Source organism: Aphis gossypii, chromosome 1 (genome assembly GCF_020184175.1).
Source record: "Aphis gossypii isolate Hap1 chromosome 1, ASM2018417v2, whole genome shotgun sequence".
In the NCBI taxonomy this organism is placed as follows: Eukaryota; Metazoa; Arthropoda; class Insecta; order Hemiptera; family Aphididae; genus Aphis; species Aphis gossypii.
Genome location: NC_065530.1, coordinates 47,990,149 through 48,005,771, shown reverse-complemented (window position 1 = coordinate 48,005,771; position 15,623 = coordinate 47,990,149). Strand labels below are relative to the sequence as shown.

General features: G+C 29.7%; 1 protein-coding gene across 8 annotated transcripts in view; it reads left to right on the top strand.

Annotated features, from left to right (window-relative positions):
• The window catches only part of LOC114131383 (RNA-binding protein Musashi homolog Rbp6), a 368,433-nt gene that overhangs the window by 273,513 nt on the left and 79,297 nt on the right, over positions 1 to 15,623 (top strand). For all 8 annotated transcript variants that reach the window (XM_050198728.1, XM_050198726.1, XM_050198727.1 and 5 more), the window contains one exon: positions 13,874 to 13,922. In XM_050198728.1, the coding sequence (XP_050054685.1) occupies positions 13,874 to 13,922 (49 nt within the window). The remainder of the gene's footprint in view (positions 1 to 13,873; positions 13,923 to 15,623) is intronic.

Sequence of the window (15,623 nt, the reverse complement as noted above, 5' to 3'; positions counted from 1 at the left end):
ATTTATCTCATTATTTTCTGAAGTATTATACTTAACCTTAACCAATTAGTATATAAATATTACAAATATTTAAATCTGTTGAAGATAATTATGCTTATATTATAGTAATATGACACAAAAAAAAAAAAAAATAATAATAATAATAAATTATGTATAATTCAAATAATGGAATCCATGTATTCCATTTGTTCTTATTATCTTAATAATCATTATTTTTCATTATTACTGTTATTATTATTATTAACGTCGACGATTACTTTGCACTCACTACAATAGAGACAGTACATATAAAACGCTCTATTAACAAAAACACTGTGTCGTATAAATCGGTTTTGGGTTCTCGTGTTAATTTTATTACGTACTAAATATATATATGGTACTATTACAAGCGGATGTTTAGTGGTGATGGTGGTGGCAATGGGGTAGTAAATGTTGATGCCCCGAGAAGGTCAAAATATTCGTGCCATTCCAATTATTCTTGGTTTCGAATATTCAATGTTAAACCTAATTTCCCAGAGTTCCATAAACTACTATCTCTCGCTTTCCCAACCTCGCGTTCGTGCTAAACTTTCCCTGTTCTTGCGCCCATGTTTATTACACATAACATGTATCCACCCTTGCGAACCTTACTATATAATTTCCGTAGTGTGTCGCGCGTAACCGTGTTGGGCCCGCAAGGACTTAGGCCGTTCCGGCCCAAAACTTCTCATCTAAATAGTAATTCTCGTACTGTTTGCCGGAAGTCGTGATCGTTCTGAGGTAAATGACAATTTCGTACCTGATGCATCGCCGTGACAAAAGTGAAACAATAATAAACATTTTTTGTATGCACTACATTTTGCACTAGAGAATGTATACTGCTTTCAAAATGTAATAATAAAATACGTAATTCTCGAAAATGTTTAGCCACGTAGTAAATCTGTATTTAACCACTGTAAATTCGGTGATTTACAAAAAAAATAAGTTTTATTATCATTACCATTATAACAAACGTCTATAATGATAACTATTATAATATTATTAAAATGAACGAAATGTGTATAGAGGCTTAAATGTTACCATCTAAATTCCAATAATTCCAATAAGTTAAATTATTGATTATATTTTTAAATTATATGGACATAATAAATGCATACAATAATAATACTTTTTTACGTCTTATCGTACTGTATATAATGGATTTGCTTGTATGCATTATTATTGTATATGTGTGTGTGTGTGTGTGTAAAACGAAATATGACCTCGTGAGATACAGTCGATGGAGACCCTCTCGGAAGACGAACTCAATTGTTGTTCGTCGGTCAAAGAAAGGATAAAAACTTGGTTTCTTTAAAAGCTTTTTCTAATACATCGAGCCGGGCAGTGGATCGGAAAATACAAAATGTTAGTTTTAGTTTTATAAATCATCAAATGTCACCAAAGAATCAACTTTAGAATAAGAGCATAATTTAGGGGAAAACATTTAAATAAATAAAAATAATTTTCATATAAAGAAAATAGTGGTATTGTGTTTCCATGCATATATTCTTAAAATGATAATGATAATTTTGAATTTTTTTCGAATTTATGGTCATATTAACTGTTTTGTTATCTATAATATTTAACTTAATATTTAATATTTGTTTTTAAAGCGTTGATTTAATAAAAGTAAATTTAAAAAATTTTCTTTATTTTATTACAGACTAGTGTAAATTAACACAAAAATATAAATAATATGACGGTTTTATATTTTAGTAATGAATCTGTTAGCTTTTGTTTTACTTTGGGAAGATTGAACGGATATTACTGTAGTGATGTTAACTTTTTAAATTATCGTTTACCTACAAATAAAAATCCATTAAATATTCCTAAAAATTTATATTTTTTTGTTCCGTACCATATGTATAGTTTATTCATGCGAAAATAAAGCAATAAATGTATATCCACGGTATGCAACATATTTTACTTAACGACTTCGCGTAATCAACGCGAGACTGTACTAATATGTTAATGTAAAATTATGCATACGCAAATAGGATTGTAATGGTCGGGGGGAACCCAAACACGGTTTTACTTCGGTTGTTTTTTTTATTATTATGATTATTATTACTATTCTTTGGAGCTGTTGCTTTGGGATTATTAAGTTCATTTGGACAGCGACAATTCACCAAAATTTATTCAATTGTATTGTTTACGCCAATGCAGAATATAAAACATTCAAGGGAAGTGTGTTTTATGCAAACGAGTACTTTTTTGTTTTGTTTTATATTTACGCCAGGTTTTAACCACTCCTTGCTCACCGAAAGTGAGTTGTTGTTTTAGTTCTTTATCCGCATTTGTTTTCATAGGCAAAACATACAAAGCTTTTCCCGTCATTTTTATTTAAATTTTCCGACTTTATCCGTCCGTCTACAATATACCGTCATATGGAGTAAATATATAATGATTGGACTTGGAGCGAAAAAAGATTTTGATTCCACGTGCACATGAACCTCTAGTACACTTATGAGTCAAATACTCAAATAGTGCATATATGATTCTAAATTTGTAGTTAAAATAGAGGTTTTTTGTTTTGAATTAAAGTAATTCAATACAACTATTACTTATTAGGTTAAAACACTTTTATCTTTTTTCCATAAGAGATATTTACATTTAAGACAAATGTATAGGATTTAAAGATCGAGTTTTAAATTAAATTAAAAATGATTATTTTGTTGCTATAAACGACTTTCTTTATCGATTTTTCCAATCGTCAAGTAAAATTGTATCCTTATATAAAGCACTTTTCTTAATTTTGTTTGTTTGAAATCATTTTTTACTTCGTAACAGTATATTAAGATTAAAAATTATTTATTTATTTAATATACCTAGTTCAATTATGTAAGTATATTTTATCTATTATGTATTATGTCTGTTTAAATTCAAATATAATATATTTAATTTTTTTGAATATAATTATTATTTTACTACGGTTGCATTGAAAGGATTTTATTTTTTAATAAAAAATAAGTAATATGTAAACAAGTTAAATTTGCTCGGAAGTGTTTAACGATTAAGCTACCTACTCGATACTTAATTTAATATAAAGTTGTTGTTTGTTGGCTTCTATTTATTAGTATGCATTTACTTAAAGATAATTAAACTATTTAAACTGTGAGTGTTCAATTAATGATAAAAATCAATATACCTATACACGAGTTGGTGTATATACAACATATTGCATATGCATATTATAGAATTAATGATATTATATAAATATTATATTTTACTAAATACTGATTTAAACCGAAAGTAAATCAGCGTAATATGGTTTGTGATTTTTAATCTATTCTTGTAAAAAATGAAATTACTTCTGTTGTATTTGTAGTTCTTTAAAACTTTTTGATTTAGAATGTAATACAATATATTAACATAATAATATAGTGGAATTGGCCATTTGGTGACGAAGGTTAAAACAAAGTCTGCTATTTTGTTTTACAGCTTCTCGTTCGTGGATCTTTCGAATGAAATTCGAGTAAAAGTTTATGATTATTTTATCGATATACCAAACAAATAAATTTAAAAAAAAAACATAAAAGTTGTTGCTATTGCAAATGGATATAGAATTTATTGTCGATTACCTGTAAAGAACGTTCGTTGTCGTTTCTACTTGGTGATTTTCGCAGAAATACTAGTTCTGTTCGTGATGAGATCGAAATACTGACATTGGCGAGCTTTGCAGTATTTGATCGTTTAAACGTTTACGTTATTATCTTTAGAAATAGTAGTTTTCGTCGCACCACGCGGTCGTGCGTAGTATTTGTCGGACCAAATTGTCTTGTAGCAAATAAATAGATGGTGCATGGTGGATGGAATGGTGGAGACGAAGATGGTAGACAGACACAGATGATGACGAGACAGCGGGAAATGCGGTAGTCGAAGGGGTTAGTTGAGATAAAAGAATAAACGGCATTCACTCGGTCTGACACTAATGAGGAGGGCAAAACTTTGTCGGCAGTGTTAGTGGCGGTGGCGTAGTCTGTCATGGAATTGTGTTGGAAAATGGCAAAGCGTATATAAGGGCTATGAGATGAGACGACAGCGGGGAAAGTACTAGGGGTACACCATCATCGTGCGAGACGCGTCGTTGTCGTTGTCAAGTCGGTCGAGTGCATCGTCAGCAGGAAAAGCTGCAGTAGCAAAAGCGGTAGCAGCAGTATACGTATATAGTGACAGTAGTAGTGACACGGCTACCGCCACTATATTTATATATGTAGTACACCCCTGTCCGCAATAATAACATTGCACTTTAGACTTGCGTACCTCTCTTGTTCAACCCCGCATTACCTTTATCGTCGCGGATCCAACCGCCTCCTTCGCTACCACTCCACTATCTTTGCTCTACGTCTAATCAACTCGATGACACACACGCACACATATATTATATATACATACATAGGATATTCACTCTCCATAAAATTCAGTCCTTCATTTTCTCTCTATTTTTTCATCATAATTTTTTTCATAACACTTGACAATATATACCACCACTCGCGCTCGTAGTGTATTTTTCACTTAAGAGGAAATCTGCACGAGTGTAATTTGAAAACCGCAATTTTTTCACGAAACGATTATTATTATTTTTAATTTTTAAATTTCAAAGAAGATACATGCTCCTCTTCGCCGAGATAAATTACTACGTATAAACGCATCAACATTAGTTATTGAAGATATTTTTTTATATATTCATACGATCTATCATTTTCAATTAATCAAAAATGCTTACCTAAGTGTAATTACATTTTATTGATTTGTTCATTAAATAATGTTTGAACTATTTATAGACTTGTTTCAAAATGTTATTTATATTTTAACCACGGTTTGGTAAAAAAAAAAAATAACTATTTATTTGTCACTATATAATTAAAAAAAATTAATTAATTAGCGATTTACATTTGCAATAAAAATCAAAATAGTATAGCAGCATAAAGGGGAATCAAAAGCAAATTATTGTATTTAAATTTGACTACTATATATAGCTATAGATAGCGAAAAAGATACTGGGACCGAATATATTCGGTTGTGTCAGAAGTGTAATTAATTAAACCCAAAAAGCCGGGAGTCGAAAATAAGCATAGATTAGCATAGTAATGACGAGGTTTTAACCCTGTACATAACCATGTCCGTCATAAAAGGGGCTACCTCCGACAATGATCTCGGTCCTAAAAGCAAAAGGACATAACACCATCTCTTTACTTTAACATTATGACGTGTTGGTGGTTAAATCTTCCGTCCAAAAGATAAGTGATAATGAAAGGAGAATGCGTGAAAATTAATATAACGTATATATATATGACGTAAGTCCTGATCGTCGTTTGCCTGTCGTTATTATATAATACCGCACTATCCGTCCACTTTCATATTATATAAACTTAGAAAATAGATGTGTGAGCGAGAGAATTATTTGAGGGCGTTGAAGAAAAGGGGCTTGTGGATAATTAAATCTAACCAACTAATTTTCATTAATACTATGAAAAAGAAAAAATAAACGAAATAGATTAATTTATTTACACGATGGTTAAATTATTATGAAAACAATAATTTTTTTTATAATTTTAATCCTTTTATTTAAGCGTATTCATAATTGAAATGAATCAAAGAATTATCAAAAGATATTTTGACACATCAATTATGATTTAAAGCAATTATATAGGTGTAAAAATTAAATTTAAATAATGTATGATGTAAATAATATGAATAATATACAGCATGTTTAGGTAGTGTAATAACTCGGTTGAAGTACAAACACCCGAGGATTTATAAATCAATTTCACGGTGTTCCAGAAAAAATAAGCGTGATTGCAATGAGAGAGATATAGTGTACCAACTTTTATTAAAAACTCTAGATTTTAAGTTAAAAATTGCATTTCGAAATAAATTGCTTCGGAACGACATGGGTTGAAAATATATGTATATTACGCTTAGTATGTAGCGGCTGCAGCAATAGCAGAAGCAGCTGGACCATAATGCGTGTCCTGAAATGTGATTTTTTTTCTGGAGCGAGGGGAAACGCAAAGAAAAAAACTTTCCATGTGTAAAAAACCGTGAAAATCCTCGGTGCGTAGTCTGGGTGGGTGAGCGAGGTTGCGAGGGTGAACGCAATGAGCGCGCGGATTGAAATCAGTTACAGTCGGGCGTAATATATTCCGTCGGCGTCTGAAGAGTTTTACAGAGAAATGTGACGGACAGAAACGTAATTAATGATACCCGAACGACGACGATGACGACGTCGACGACGGTTGGTGGTGGTAATAATCGTTACTAATAGGAACTAGAAGGGGTGTGTGTGATAGTCAAGTACGGAAAAGGGTTGTTTAGTCGGGTAGGCAGCGGTTGTCAGTTGCAGTGTTGGGACAAAACACAAAACCATGTCCGGTTCAAATGCTGCTCTTGTGCGAAAGCCCGTCACGGTAATATTTGGCACGTAAGTTCACGAAAAAAAAGGAACGCGAAAATGCCTCCCGTGAGTGATGTGAACGTGAAGATTTACGTATTAGAGTCAGTCGTTGACTGGTAGGTTTTTTTTTTAATTCTGAGAGTTTAAGCCGAATCCATGCTGGTGCAAAATAGAAAATAAAACAATATAAAACATATAATAATATATAAACAATTCAAGGGTCGAATAATAACAATAAGGCTTCCTTGCTGCTATAGACACGCATATACACGAAGTGCAGTTGTTTCTAAATAACATTCAGGTCAACCGAACATCAAAATATTGTAGAGGTGTGTATAGTTCAATATATTGTAGCAACGGCTGGCGTATATTTCAGTTGTATTAAATATTGTAGAGTATTCCTGGTATATTATATTATATATTCCGATATTCCGTAACATCAAACTAAACGTTAAATTATTATTAGTATACCTACATAATAATTGTTTAGTAATAATATTTATATTAATTATGTTGCTAAAATAGAGATATATTATATAGTTAATATGTTAGTATACAGTAAACCGAAAACCTTTTATCAAATTGGAAGTGATTTGACTCGGAAAAATTATTTACACGAGATGGCAGTAATTCTTGACGATGACGTGCAATTATTTATAAAAAAGGGTGAAAAATCGTACACTTTGTTTTATGGTATTTTTTGTTGAAAAAACGCGTTTGATTATTACCGATTTCTACTGCTTTTGTTTTGTTTTTGCCATTTTTTCAGAGAAAGGTATCGCTTTGGGAAAACATCTGAAAGTATATTATAGTTTGGTGATAACTTGTTGGCAGAAATGAAATACAATAGAAATGGCAAATATAAGCCACTTAAAAATAACTACCTAGGTGTGCTCCCTTGGTAGAAAATGGACACGCAATAGTTTCTGCGGTCCATAAACAAACAAAGTCGTATCAAAAGTCTGGCTTAGCATAAAATTTGTTTTTGAACTATTATATATGTGTATATTGCTGTATGCATTATTATTATTTATTTTATTTCTTAAAATAACCCTATCTACTTGTATTATAAATCTATTGGTCTGGAGTATTTTTATTGTATAACCTTTAAAAGCTTAACCTAAATTTGACACAACGAACTGTAATTCCAAAAAACACCAAGTTAATTATTCTGTAATGCATAACATTATGTGCGTAAACATTACTTAATTAATAATAATAAAGTATAATAATAAAAGACTTAAGTCCAGCTCAATTAATTTAATTATGTTTTTAAATTATTTGACTCATTTATGATATTTTATTATCATTACCATTATTTTGATTTTTTTAAATCTTAAACGATAATTTGTTTATTCATAGAATATCACTTTTAGTTATTGGGCCAACGTTGATTAAAATTTAAAGTAAATAAATTGAACCAAAAATTCAAACTCTTTGTGATACATTTATTATTTAATCATTATATATTTGTATCATTTTTTATATATAAAAAAAATTATAATCTTATGAAGTAGGAAGTTATGACTGGTTAAAAAAATTAAAAAAATAAATCTTTATGTTGTGATGGCAGTAGGTACATGTATATAATAATTATTTTGTTTTAGTTGAAATGTTAAAATTATTATCCAAAATATATTATTGTCCTAGGCCCTAGCCCAAAAAATAATTTATCTTTACATAAAAACTATATTGTATTAAAAAAATGTTTTTTTTTTTTTTTAAATGTTAATTTTTATGCAGTTTGTTTTAATGTTCATTTGAAAACTCGTTGTAAAATGGGTATGTAACATATTGCTTTTGCTCAGATATCCTCTTCTGCAGTATGCATAATTAGGTTACATGTATGCAAATGACAACATTCATTTGTATTTTCGTTAGCGCTCACATATACTTGAGTATGTCGTTAAGTCCAGTACCATGGTCCAAAAGAAACGACTTTTTGATCTGGCGAGAGAGGTAAAGCGTTGAATTTCAAATTCTAAATGGTTTTACGTCAGACAAAAACTGTTAATATATATGTATGTGTTTATTCTAAACGTGTCCAAAGGGTTGGACGATAAACCATGTGAGGGTAGTAGAGCGCACGTTTATTTAATTGTCGATATAACTTTGTGTGACCCAAACAACCCTCACCTCCATAATGTCCCCTCTAAAAAAGTTAATAGTAAATATTGATAGCTCTTTCCCAAATTTCTATGGTGATTATAATCTGTAAGGGTATCCCCAAACATATTATATACGTATACGTCGGAAATTAATAGCGTCGACACAAGCACTTAGTCCCCAAGTGCCAATGCGGTTTTCTTATTGCATGTGGCAGAGGAAGGGTCAAAACTTTATACACACCAACTTTTGTTACTCCTATCACCATCCTTTAGTCTACCCACAATTTCACACCATTTTAGAATTTGGCTTGGTACCAGCAGTAGATGAGTTAGAAATTGAAATTCGGGGTGAGAAAAAAGAACATTATATTCATTGTTGATAAAGTTTTCACACCCATAAAGATTTTCCATACACCGTTTTTCGTTTCTTTTTCGTACTCTTTTAAACGAGTCTTGTAGTTTGACCTACAGGGAACATTAAGCAGTTTGAGTAAGAACAGAGGTGGTAAAATACTGATACCACCGAGCACAATAAAATCGGCTCAATGGCACGGAAACTGAATGATAACGTTTTCGGGACACAGCGAGTAACTGGCGTCAGGAACTTTGGGAGACCGGATTTCCTTTGTTTTCCGGTAGGAAAATAATGTTGAAAAAAACAAGAGAAGAGGAAAAAATATAATCATTGTTTAGTGAAAATAAGAGGGACGAAAAATGTGTTCACAGCACGGAAGAGATAATTTCTAGTTTTATAAAAATTTCGCGAAGACCATCCCTGTGTCCTTGGAGAATCTCTAAAATATTCAATTATATTATATAACTAACTATAATCTGTGTGTTTTCAATTGAAAGTAATAACTACCCACACTTAATAAATGTACACGCTATTCTCGAGGGGGTAGGGAATATTTTCTACCGTAGGTTACTAGGGGTAGGTTACGGAATTTATCATGTAATACTCTGAGTTGAATGTAGATTTACTGAACTTGCGCAAAATGAGAAAATGTTGACCCTCTCAGATATGTTAAATAAGGAAAATATAATTTATGTTACTGCATTAAATGTATTTTCATATTATAGGGATTACCTATAATTAGTAAAATAAATGTTGAATGTACATTTTACATATTCACTCATGTAATTAGTATATGATTTAGAATAAAAAAATGTAAATTATGATAACCACATTGTAAAAGTTTGAACGATGTATTTATAATATTTAAAAATCTTTCATAGTATGTAAATATTATAATATTTAGGTAATAATTAATTATAATAGCATTAGACAATTAATTGTATAATACAGTTTTTTCCTCTTAGATTTTTCACCGTTGTACCTTTATTATTTTGTGTTCGTTTATAATTTGCATTTGTGTCGCAAACCAATCCATTTTAAATCAATAAATTAATAAATATACCTTACATAGATAAGAAACTGAAGTATTAGATAATTAATTGATTTTGAGTATTTATAATAAATTAAATAGTAATAATAATAATAATAATAATAAAAACAATTGAAACAATATATAATTTTTTTCTCATTCTTAAAAGTAACATTTAATATTATATTGTATTCATTACTACGCATATCAATTTTAAATTAACTGGTATTTGTTAAAATTTACGAAGAATATCTCTTTGGTTATGTACAATATAATGCACGACAGCAATTTAATGTAATAATTTGTTTCTCAATTATTATCTTATTATTTTAACGCTTGCAGTATCTATACAAACATAGTTTTTGGCTTAAACTTATTTGATAAAATATGAAATTTATAGTAAAGATCGACATTATTTTAAATTTAACTTATTATTAAAGCTATAAAGCAATAGATAAATAGAGCTATTAACTACGATTGAAATCCTCTTAGGAAAATTATGTTTTTCCGTTTATGGTTTCTTACTTATATTTTTGATGCTATAGAATATAGATAATTTTTACTATAAGTTATTACATGGTCGTGTTAAAAGTAGTTACATAATTTATGCTAATTCTCAACATTATGTAATTATGTATATTTAAACTGCACTTTTAAATCTTAGAATAAATTTTGTATAATACCAATTTAAATTTTTTTCTTATTCATATACTTTTAATAATAACCAAAATTATATATCTTTAATTGTCGAGCTGAATAATTTACTATAGCTATAATAAAAACATTCAACATTTATTTATAAGAAAAATATGTTAGACTAACAAAAACATTAGTTTAATACGTATCAATCGAAGAGAAAAAAACAAATTGATTACCTATACTGCAGTATACAGTGAGCCAGAAATGTACTATATAAAATATCAGCATAATTATTTTTACACTTGTGATGGAAGGAATTTGACTGTTTTTTGCTGATGTTTTTAATGTCTTAGGGCTGTTCTTATTTCTTCATGCATGTCCTTAATATTTTTCGTTGATGAAAAATATACTTAACAAAGTCTGGTACCTATATATGTAAAAATAAAGTTTGACTGTACAACCATTGAATCATAATAAAAGTTAATAATTTAATTTTTATGATTATCATACATCAGATTCATTTTTGAAGTTATATTTACATAATTTGCAATTTCATAGAATATTTTTATATAGACTTTTTATTTAATAGAAAACAAATTAAAAAAGATACCTACCAAAATGTGTAGATTAATATTTGATTGTAAGTATAGATTAAGTAATTTAATTAAATCATTTTTATTTTTTTTATCTGTTTTAAAAATTATATTCTTATTGTTTATATATTGCACATATTTATTATAGTTTAAATTTAAAAATATGTAACAGTTTGATACAGTATATAAAACATTTTTTTTTGTTTAGTTTATATTAATATATATTTTTACTGCTCGTCCTTTGTACGTAATTGGCTTTAATTAGTTTCTGGAAATATTTCTTATTACATTTTTAAGTTACTATGAAACAATTGAATAACGCATCCAAGACGTATAGTTATGATACTCGAAGTGACTTTTGTATGTGTTATTCCTTAAATTATTTAGATTTTAACTTACTACGAAATGCAAAGTTATACGCTTACTCTCTATACATATTATTTTTAAAGTTCCCAAATCGCACTGGAAGTCACGATTTACATCCTCTTAAGAAAATTAAACCAATAAATTTTAAAAGTTAAACAACTTCTCTAGTACCTATCGTCTGCAAGCGTATTAGTGTAAATTATGAAAATAAAAAAAATGAATACCCCTCGGCATTAAACGAGGACCGTACTTTAAATGAAAATTATTTCTTTGTAATAAATAACGTGTTATCAAAAGCACCTCTAGCAATTGGATTTTGTAAATAATAATCGCATAATAAAGCGTTGGTTATCTTTTTGTGAAAATGAAAATGAAATCAATAATTGTAAGACCGTTTGTTTAACATGCTTACATTGGTTTGTCAGTTACGAATATCAATTTTTCATTAATATTTGTATTCGTGTTTTATATGATAATCAATTATTATATTTAGTGTATTATACTTTAATTTGGCTTTCACACGAGTTTTAATCTCAGCGAGACCCAGTTATCTTTTCTTAATAATAATTATATAATTATAATTTTGATGTTCTGAGAAATGTTTAGAGTAGATCTCTTAATATTTGAAAATCAATTGTATAGTATATATTATTTAGTATACTATATTGAATAAAAAATTGGCTGTTCTACAAATAATTTGTTAGTAGCTTAACTGTAGTCGGTCGGCCATCGAAGCAAGACTCGTGTGTACCAACGGCGGGACGGAGCCGAAAAATCGAACGGTTGAATGAATGTAGTCACACATTCAAAGTTTACCAAAACAAACATTTATTATAAAGTTTATATTTTTTTTTCTCCCCTTCAACCAAAAAGTCGGGTCAGCAGAGACTTTTGGCGCCATCGTCCACCACAGCTTCTATGCCGTACACTCGAATTCACTTGGAAGGCCAGAGAGCTGTATGCAATTTTTTCCCCTTGTATATTTTATATTATATTTTTTCCTTCATTTTGATAACACCGATGAAGTTAGATGTATTTTTTCCCTACTATCTCTTCACCTCTCCTGAGTACGAAGGTTTTCGGAAGTTTTTGACTCGTTTCACTTAACCTTTTAGCGGAGGCCAAAAGTTCTTTTATAACACAATATATTATATAGATGTTTATGGTATCTTACGCTATTTGGCATTTAATTCTCGCCTCCCCCTTAAACTTTTAAGCGTTATTTTTTTGGCGTCACGCATTCTTGAAAATAGATACAGTTTGACAACCTCTGCCAGTCGGAACTGCTACAGTGCTCTTCTCTATATAAAAGTGTTGTGAAAGCTGTTGCGGATGGTTGGTAATTCGCCGAAAGAAATAAAACTTAACGTTATATAATATAATAATATTATTATCATGTGAATGATTTTATGTCATCGAACTTTGTAAAATGTTTTATTTTATTTTTCCATTTCTCCTTAGCCAGTTTGTTAATAAACTTGGTGGCGTCGCGGCCGTGATTTATTAGTTAGGGCACTTTTGTAACCTTATTTGTCTACCGCTTATTTAGAATCTCATCCATTAACCAATTATTGTGAACGGCTCTCTAGTGAGCGATGTATTATCTTCATAATATCGAGTTTACTGTCAAGTCATAAACGAATCGGTTTCTGGTCATTTATAAATACATTTTTTTGCATTAATATACTTCCAATACAAAATAAAAACTCAAACCTGCATCATTTCGTATTAATTGAAATTAACAATTTATAAATTAAAACAAAAAAGTATGGATATTATATTATTTAAGAATTTTGTTGAAGAAATTCAATCATTTATATTTTATTTATATTTATAGGTAATAATTGGACATTAATATATTATTATCTTTAACGTTTATTTTCATTTATATCGTGTATCTATAATACACATATGCAAGTAACCACTACTTTAGTCAAAATCGTTATCAGGTGTTCATTGGACCTACTAGCAAACAAGCTTAAAAAAAAATTCATTCGACCAGATGATAATGCATAGCAAAATGAAACACCTGTACAAAATATTATAACATACTATATTATATTATGTATAAATGTTAATGGAATCATAACCGTATAAACATATAGAGTTGAGAATTTTGGCCTTAAAAAAATACCCGTTTCTTTATTATATTATTCTATCTGCTCCACTGTAAATTATCGTATTTTATATTATTTAATATCTAGTTGCGTGCTTGTAATCTCTCTGTAACGCAAAGAATGTGTAATGAACTTATCAAATTTTGTAAATGATAAAACTCCCGGTATACACATGTTTTGTATAAGATTATACCAAAATATTTATCGTATTGTTTCTCCGTGTTTAATCTTATCCGTGTTTGTGTTTCAGATTGAAGATGCGATGTTAATGTTCGACAAACAAACAAATCGACACAGAGGTAAGTTTGGTTTATTTCTTAGCCCTTATTATTATATCGTATGTAGGCAGGTATAGGGACATGAGAAATTGCTATCCGTTAAGCGTTCATAAATGTGTGTGTATATATATATATATTGTTTTTTGAGAAAGAAATCCAAGAAATGATATTTTTTTTATCGCCGTAAAGGTTTTGGGCAAAAAAAAAAAAATAAAATAAATGGGAGGGAAAAACGTCTACCGACAAATTTGTTGTGCGTTTGATTTATCGTCAGATTTACACAACCACGTCCGATTATTGGCCAACAAGAGCAGAAATACGGTAAGAGAGAAAAAAAAATATAATATTTGCTACTGTGGGATAAGAAGAGGTGGTTGAATCATCGCGTGTGATAGTGCAGGCGTGATGTGAGGAAAGAAAAAACGAATATACACCTACGCACATCCTTACATACATACACACACACTTCACGTACATTCACGCGTGCGACATTCTCCGTTTTGAAGGCTGGAGTTGAATAATGAGCGTACTAGGGGAGCCGCTATAAGGATGCCTATTAAGGGATGTTATACGAAGCGTCTCTTAGGGCGGCGCCAGCACCTATAAGAATTATGACGGAGCTACCCGTCTTCGCTCTCGATGCTTGTCGCTTTATATAAAAGACCTTGTAGGGGAAAAAGATAGAAGTAGAAGAAAATCCGTGTGTATGACGTTAAATTTTTCACCCTCGTGAGGTGGGCGTCTACTGCTTGACGGAAGCAAAGTTGGAACACTGCACGTCAAATAGCACATAAATTTATAAAATGTCCACCGCCTATTTTTCATGAACTGATGACGTTCATTTTACTAACTCGAAAGCAAAAATATATAATATAGTCCATTTAACTATGCTGTAAAATATTTTCGATACTACGTACCTACGCAAATTATGCATTTATGTACCGTTTAACGAAAGTGTTATTGTTTGTAGCACAAAATTAAATTAAATATATTTCTTACGTTGTAATTTTTTTTATTAATACCTAGGTATTACATTTTACAATAAAGCCTTATTGTTTTGAAATTCGGTAGGTTTGAAAGTGACACAATTGGTGTTGAGCGACCGGAATTGTATTTACTTTGGGATAATCTAAAACGAACGTGTGCTTTAAAGTTTTCTTTATTCTCCGTTTGAAAAACTAGGAAATATGATATCCAATGTTTCAATAAACTAAGTTATTCAACTCTTGATATGTAAAATATGTCAATTTAAACTTTGATGTTATTTTCTTAAAAGTATTTGTTCATTTTCTCTTACCATTTGATTTAAAGTTTTGACTTATTGAAAATCACCCTTCTCTTAAAAACTTTAAGTTCAGAAGCTCAGCCAACAATAAGTTGTTTAAAATTAATTCAATTTACTCAATATCGGCTAAAATCTTGCGATTTGGTCTGATTTTTAAGCACAATTTCTTCTTAAAAAAAAGATGAGAATTTTTTTTTACTGTTTTTTTTTTTTTTGTTTGTGTATCAATTTTTAAATTTTTTAACGTTATTTTTCCGTTGAAATAATGGAATATTATAAGTATTTCTTTTCTTTCTTTCTTTCTTTCTTTCTTTCTTTTATTTTTTTATTTTTGAGATTTTCTATAAATTATGTTGATTATACATTTTGGCGTTGGCTCTTGGGATGAAAACGTAGTGGCCCGGTTGTATAGGCGATAAATTACTGATTGAAATAAA